This window comes from Mus pahari, chromosome 3 (genome assembly GCF_900095145.1).
Source record: "Mus pahari chromosome 3, PAHARI_EIJ_v1.1, whole genome shotgun sequence".
NCBI classification, from domain to species: domain Eukaryota; kingdom Metazoa; phylum Chordata; class Mammalia; order Rodentia; family Muridae; genus Mus; species Mus pahari.
The window spans coordinates 8,335,006-8,343,088 of record NC_034592.1 but is presented as its reverse complement, the minus strand read 5'-3'; the positions used below and the strand labels follow the sequence as shown (position 1 = coordinate 8,343,088).

At 44.5% G+C, this 8,083-nt stretch overlaps 1 protein-coding gene across 10 annotated transcripts in view; it reads left to right on the top strand.

Moving 5' to 3' along the window:
• Arhgap21 (Rho GTPase activating protein 21) overlaps nt 1-8,083 on the top strand; it is a 119,329-nt gene that overhangs the window by 85,189 nt on the left and 26,057 nt on the right. For all 10 annotated transcript variants that reach the window (XM_029536911.1, XM_021192013.2, XM_021192012.2 and 7 more), the window contains one exon: nt 230-2,120. In XM_029536911.1, coding sequence (XP_029392771.1) covers nt 230-2,120 — 1,891 coding nt within the window. The remainder of the gene's footprint in view (nt 1-229; nt 2,121-8,083) is intronic.

Sequence of the window (8,083 nt, the reverse complement as noted above, 5' to 3'; positions counted from 1 at the left end):
GGGAGGGAGGAAGGAAGGAAGGCAGGAAGGAAGGAAGGAAGGAAGGAAGGAAGGAAGGAAGGAAGGAAGGAAGGAAGGAAGGAAGGAAAGAAGATTCCTAAGAATGTACCCTGTGCTGTGTTTCGCATGCATGCCACAGTGAGTATCATTCAGGATTAAGGTAGGGTAGTCAAATAGTGAACAAAAAACATGAAAATCATTGTATGACACTTCTGTGATTTCTGTGCAGGCATATTCTCAAGATGCCTACCTGAAAGGCAATGAAGCTTACAGCGGCAATGCCCGTAACATACCTGAACCTCCACCAGCTTGCTATCCCTGGTCGCCATCGACTCCTTCAGCTAGTGCACAGCCGGTGGAAACGTGCCCTCCTGATTCATTACCGAACAAACAGCAAACCAGTGCACCCGTCCTGACACAACCTGGCAGGACCTATAGGATGGAAATACAAGTGCCTCCATCACCAACAGACGTTGCAAAGTCAAACACAGCAGTGTGTGTTTGCAGTGAGAGTGTGAGGACCGTCATTGTGCCTTCTGAGAAGGTGGTAGACTTGCTAGCCAATAGAAACAACCCTTCAGGGCCTTCACATAGAACTGAAGAGGTAAGGCATGGTGTGAATGAGCAGGCCTCTACAAAAGCAGCAGCACGAACCACGTCACCGGCATCAGTTCCCACTGCCCATCTCATTCATCAGACCACAGGCTCCAGATCATTAGAACCTTCTGGAATTTTACTTAAGTCTGGAAATTATAGTGGACATTCAGAAGGAATCTCAAGTAGTAGATCACAAGCCATGGATTCCCCTCCTGTGTCTGTCAATCACTATTCTGCAAACTCCCATCAGCACATAGACTGGAAAAATTATAAGACTTACAAAGAATACATTGATAATAGGAGATTGCACATAGGTTGTCGGACAATCCAGGAAAGATTGGACAGCTTACGAGCTGCATCTCAGAGCGCAGCAGACTATAACCAGGTGGTACCCACCCGCACTACTCTGCAGGTACGACGTCGAAGCACCTCTCATGACCGAGTGCCTCAGTCTGTTCAGATCCGGCAACGCAGTGTATCTCAGGAAAGACTGGAAGATTCTCTGCTGATGAAGTATTGCCCAAGGAGCGCATCTCAAGGAGCGCTGACCTCGCCACCTGTTAGCTTCAATAATCATAGAACTCGTTCATGGGATTACATTGAGGGACAGACCGAAGCCACAGCCACTGTCAATTCTGAAAGTCAGATACCTGACTCAAATGGGGAACGAAAACAGACTTACAAGTGGAGTGGCTTTACTGAGCAGGACGATAGACGCGGTATTCATGAAAGACCCAGGCAGCAAGAAATGCACAAGCCTTTCCGAGGCTCAAATTTGACTGTGGCTCCTGTTGTTAATTCTGATAACAGGCGACTGGTTGGGAGAGGAGTAGGACCTGTCTCACAGTTTAAAAAAATCCCGCCGGACCTAAGACCGCCACATTCCAACAGAAATTTTCCAACCACGACTGGGGTGTCACTGCCACGGGGTATTGCACAAGACAGGTCCCCACTCATGAAAGTCCGAAGTAATTCTCTGAAATTGCCGCCTCCACCTGTCTCAAAACCGTCCTTCAACCAGCACTCACTGGCTTCCACGAAAGACCAAAGGCCTGTCAATCATCTGCATCAACACAGTGTGCTGAGTCAGCAGACACGGTTCAGATCCGAAAGCACCTTTGAGCACCAGCTGGAGGCTGAGGTACCCTCCTGTCTACCAGGGACTTCTGCCAAGACCAGTCCTCAGCTCAGTGAAAATTTGGGGACATCAGATTTAGAACTACCTGCCATTCCAAGGAATGGAGATCTAAACTTACAGGAGGCTGAAATTCTGCAGCCAGATGTGCCAGATGATAAAGAATCTGTCATTCTAAGAGAGAAACCTCAGTCTGGCCGCCAGACACCACAGCCTTTAAGACATCAGTCTTACATCCTGGCAGTGAATGACCAGGAGACCGGGTCAGACACCACCTGCTGGCTGCCAAACGATGCACGCAGAGAGGTGCATATAAAAAGAATGGAGGAGAGGAAAGCTTCAAGCACCAGCCCTCCTGGTGATTCCCTGGCTTCCATCCCTTTTATAGGTGAGCGCATTCAGAGGCCCTGCACAGCATCAGCTGGGTGAAAAGTGTTTGAAGAAATAGAGTATTTGTATTCCAGAGGCACAGAGATCTTAAACTGCCTGTGCATTTAAAGCATTTTAAGTGTTGTATGCGTGTTTATTTGCAGTGCCGGGGAGTGACCCCAGGGCCTCATGCATGCTTCCTACTAAGCCACAGCAGTCCACGCCCCATGTGTGAGTTGGGCTTCAGTCAGAGCAGGGTGCTTCTCTCCTCCCTAAGTATATTCCTACTTAAAAGTAAGTCGGCATCTGGAGTGTATTTGACACAAGGTGTTGTAGCCCAGGCTGGATTTGAATATATGGTTCTGTCCCCTCTGCTTGCTCAGTGGTGTCATGGGTTTATGCACTACCCTGTCTGTCCTCTTTTGTTAGTCTTGGTTAAATCAGTTCCTGCCATCTTTGGTCAAGAGAGTCCGTTGAGCTGTTGTCCCTAGTTGTTGGTCTACCTGAATCAACAGCAGCCAGGCCCTGCCCTTGCTTTGCCTGTAGTAAACGGTTGCTGGGGAGACTTGGGCAGAGTCTCCTGAGTTGTCACCACACTAGGGTGGGCCTTGTGATGATGCAGCTACCTTAGAGTCACTCCTGCTCATGTAGGTAGCCCACACCCACGTTCCTGTAAGTGACCGCTGGAGATTCCAGTGGTTCACTGAAGTTTAAAACAAATCTCATTTTGTACACACGAAAGCATGAGGCAGAAGAACTGTCTTAGTTTGGGTTTTACTGCTGTGACATCATGACCAAGGCAACTCTTATAAGGACAACATTTAATTGGGGCTGGCTTTTGGATTCAGAGATTCAGTTCATTATCATCAAGGTGGGAGCATGGCAGTGTTCAGGAAGATACGAAGCTGGAGGTGCTAAGAATTCTATTTTGTTGTTGTTGTTGTTGTTGTTGTTGTTTTTCAAGACAGGGTTTCTCTGTGTAGCCCTGGCTGTCCTGGAACTCACTCTGTAGACTAGGCTGACCTCGAACTCAGAAATCCTCCTGTCTCTGCCTCCCAAGTGCTGGGATTAAAGGTGTGTGCAAAGGCAAACAGAAGACTGGCTTCCAGGCAGCTAGGACAAGGGTATTAAAGCCCATGTCCACAGTGACACAGCTACTCCAATGAGGCCACACCTCCTAATAGTGCCACTCCCTGGGCCAAGCATATACAAACCATCATAAGAGCTGTGACCATTAGTAAAGAGCCCTGCATTTGAGCAGTGTCTTCTCCTTCCTAGGCATATTGCTCCATAGATTTTGCGTGTGCCTTTACTTTGTTACAGGGATAGTCTGGGAAAGGATTTGGAAAGTTTTCAGGTGTGTACCCCCGTCTCCATCACCAGTCCTCCCTACAAGTTATTAGCCTCTCCTTTTACCCTCGTACTGACTTCACACAGCAGCCAGCAGAGGTCGCACTCTCTCAGACCTCCCTGTTTCCCTCCCATCTCACCTAAAATAGACATGAATTATGGAGTCTGCTATGGCCAGCCCGTCCACCCTGCTTGGGTCAGCACAGATAACCAGAGCCCTTCTGCTCTTGACTTATTTCACTTAGCAAAACACACCCCCATTTTCACTCATGCTGCAAATAATGGTTGTTTTTAATATCATTGCATGGTATTCTGGGGGGGGGGGGGGTGTTCCACATTATATTTGTGTCTTGATCTCAGCCATGGACACTTCAGTTGATTCCCTGTTGGCTCCTGTGAATAACCTGGGAACACAGATGCCTCTCCAACATGCTGAGGTGGGATTGTTAGATCACGTGGGAGTTCTGTCTTTGATTCTGTGACGAATCTTCGTACTGTTCTGCATGTTCCCACTAACAGCATGTGAGGATTGCCTTGCAGGTCCTTGCCAACACTTGTTACCTGAGACTTCTGGGTAATGGCTAGAGAGAGGTGGTAGCCTAGTGCAGTTGTTGTTTCTGTTTCCTGCTGGTGTTTGCTCATAGGCCTCTGGCAGTGTGTGCATCTTCTCAGAAATGTGGTTGTCTACTCAGATCTTTTGCTCATTCTAAAATCAGTTTATTTGGTTGGTGATGGTGGCCCTTGTCTGGTGTATAGTTGGTAATGGTTTCTCTCATTTTATATATTGTCTTCACTTTGATTATTTTCTTCTAATTTTGATATAACCCCATTGATTTTTGCATTTGCTGTCTGCTCTTTGGTCCCTTATTTAAAAACCCAGATTGTTGTCCAGATTAACATCATCGAGCAACTTTTCTCCGTGTTTTGTTTTGTTTTGTTTTTCCTGGTAGTTTTTTTAAGATTTATTTATTATATGTAAGTATACCATAGCTGTCTTCAGACACACCAGAAGAGGGCGTCAGATCTCATTACAGATAGTTGTGAGCCACCATGTGGCTGCGGGGATTTGAACTCAAGACCTCCGGAAAAGCAGTCTGTGCTCTTAACCGCTGAGCCTTCTCTCCAGCCCTTTTCTGGTAGTTTTGTCCATGCAAGACATATGTGTAAGACTGTGATGCTTTTGAATTGGATGTTGTATATAGAAAGAGTCTGATTGCCTCTGGGCATTGATACGTTCCCCAGTAGCTGCATCTTGAAGAAGCCACCCAGCCCTCATTGCACTGTCTTCCTGCCTGGTCTTTTGACTGTAAGCTGGCGAGTCTCATCTGTGAGGCTGTTGGTTTTTCATAGGAACTGACAGGTAGCATGGACATTTTAACAGTATTCTAAGCCTCCTCCATAAGATACAGTGTCCTAGTAGCTGCCCCTTTCTTGAATTCTTTGACTGGTACTTTATGCTTTTTTTTTTTTTTTTTAAAGATTTATTTATTTATTTATTTATTTATTTATTTATTTATTATATGTGAGTACACTGTAGTTGTCTTCATCTGGAAGAGGGCGTTAGATCTTGTTACGGATGGTTGTAAGCCACCATGTGGTTGCTGGGATTTGAACTCAGGACCTTCGGAAAGAGCAGTCAATGCTCTTAACCGCTGAGCCATCTCACCAGCCCCTACTTTATGCTTTTTTTTTTTTTTCATACTTTTTGGTTGAGAATTGGTTTTATTCGATATTAGAATGGCTACTTCAGCTTGTTTCTTGGGATCATTTGCTTGGAAAATTGTTTTCCGACCTTTTACTCTGAGGTAGTGTCAGCATTAGTCACTGAGGTGCATTTTCTGTATGCAGCAAAATGCTGGGTCCTGTTTTCGTATCCAGTCTGTTAGTCTGTATCAATTTTGTGGAATTGAGTCCATTGATGTTAAGAGATATTAAGGAAAAGTCATTGTTACTTCCTGTTATTTTTGTTGTTAGAGGTGGAATTCTGTTTGTGTGGCTATCTTTTCGGTTTGTTGAAAGACTACTTTCTTGCTTTTTCTAGGGTATAGTTTCCCTCCTTGTGTTGGTGTTTTCTATCTGTTATCCTTTGTAGGGCTGGATTTGGGGAAAGATATTGTGTAAATTTTTTTTTTTCATGGAATATCTTGGTTTCTCTGTCTATGGTAATTGAGAGTTTTGCTGGGTATAGTAGTCTGGGCTGGCATTTGTGTTCTTTTAGGGTCTGTATGACATCTGCCCAAGATCTTCTGGCATTCATAGTCTCTGGTGATAAGTCTGGTGTAATTCTGATAGGACTGCCTTTATATGTTACTTGACCTTTTCACCTTAGTGCTTTTAATATTCTTTCTTTGTTTTAATGTATTTGGTGTTTTGCTTATTATGTGACAGGAGGAATTTCTTTTCTGGTCCAGCCTGTTTGGAATTCTGTAGGCTTCTTGTATGTTCACGGGGATTGACTGTTGTGTCAATGTTTTCTATGGTATCTTCTGCACCTGAGATTCTCCCTTCTATCTCTTGTATTCTCTTGGTGATGCTTGCATCTATGATTCTTGATCTCTTTCCTAGGTTTTCTAACTCCTGGGTTGTCTCCCCTTGTGATTTCTTTATTGTTTCTATTTCCAGGTTTAAATCTTGGATGATTTTGTTCATTTCCTTCCCCTCTTTGATTGTGTTTTCCTGTAATTCTTTAAGGGATTCTTGGGTTTTCTCTTTTTTATGGGCTTCTAGCTGTTTACCTGTGTTCTCCTGTATTTCTTTAAGGGTGTTATTTATGTCCTTCTTAAAGTCCACTATCACCATCATGAGAAGTGATTTTTAGATATGAATTTTGCTTTTCCGATGTGATAACGTGGCGTATCCAGGTCTTGCTATGGTAGGAGAATTGGGTTCTGATGATGCCAAGTAACCTTGGTTTCTGTTGCTTATATTCTTTTGCTTGCCTCCTGCCATCTGATTATCTCTAGTGCTACCTGCCCTTGATATATCTGACTGGGTGGGGCCTGTCCTTCCTGTGATCTTGGTTGTGTCAGAACTCCTCATAGTCCAGCTGTTTCTGTTCCTGAGATCCCAGAGCTCCTGGGAATCAAGCTGCCTCTGGGACTCTGAGATCCTGGTGTGACCAAGCTCCTGGGATCCTGGGATCTTATGATCCTCGGTGTGTTAGAGTGCCTGGGAGTGGAGCTTCTTCTCTGGCTGTTGTGGGACTGGGTACAGAGTTTGCACCCAAGGTCTGCTCAGGGCACCTCTGATGCTGTGATCCTGGGCATGTTAGAGAGCCTGGGAGTGGAACTTCCTCTGGGTGTTGTGGGACTCGCTGCAGATTTAACTTTTTGTTTCATTGGATCTTTGTACTTTTTTCTTTCTGTTTAATTTCTGCCCCCATCTTAATTATTTCTGCACAGTGCTGGCAGAGGCCAGGAGAGAGTGTCAGGGCCCCTGGAGCTGGCGTTGTAAGAGGTCATGAGCTGTCTGTGTGAGTGCTGGGAACCAAACTTGGCTCCTGTGTAAGAGCAGGGCGTCCTCTCTGGTGCTGCCTCCAGCTCTCTTTGGCTTGTCATTGTGGGAACGTGGGCTGTAATTGGATCTTCTAGGACTGCTCTCCTTGAATCCCATGGATTTTTGCATGTTGTGCTATTACTTTGATTTTACTCTGGGAATTTTTTTCCCTTCTTTCTTTGGTGACCCATTCATCATTCAGTCACAGGTTACTACTGGCTGTTCTGTGGTTCTGTTTCTGCAGACTTCTGGTTGTTATCCCACACGGTCAGATGAAGTCAGGAGATGCTTTTACGCTTGCATTGTGTCCTACTGTTAGATCTCTTCTGTGAAAGCCCCCTAGTCTGCTGAGTATGTCTGTCCTGCAGTGGTAGGAGGAGATGTTCTGTAGATACTGCCAGAGACACTTGGAAATGACCTTTCTATTGGTTCAGAGACCAGGGTTCTGAAGTCGCCCACTCTTACTGTATTGGGATTACTTTGTGTCTTTATATATAGTAGCATTTCTAAACCAGTATCTTCTAATATAATAGAAAATTGTACATAGTTTGAAAGGGAATAAAAATTGTATTTATCAGTGTAATCTAAATTTGAAGTAAAGCAGTTATATTTTAAAACATTACAGCCTCTTTTTCAGCATATTGGTTAGAGATATGTATTATAAAAATGTAAACTACTGAAATGATCATGATAGTGTTTTCCCACTGAAACAGATAACTATCCCTCTTCCTCCCTTTTGAAAACTTACACTTAAAACTCAGGTGATTCAGATCCCAATGTTTCACATTTTTTTCCAAACATGTCAAGGTGGATGACAGAACTTGCTGCACAAAGTTGTCCTGTGACCTACACACACATGTTGTGGCACACATGCCAACATGTAAACACCATTCACAGCCTCAGCAGTAATAATTAACATTTTAATTATTTATGTGCAGCAGTGTTTTGTCTGCACATATGTCTGTGTAGCACATGTGTGCCTGGTTCCTGAGGATCCCTGGGACATATGGTTGTGAAGCACCATGTGGGTACTGGGAATCGAACCTTACTCCTGTGGACCAATAGCTGGCATTCTTAACCACTGAGCCATCATCTCTCCGGCCCCTAGATTTTTGTTTTTTAATTCTTTTTTTTTTT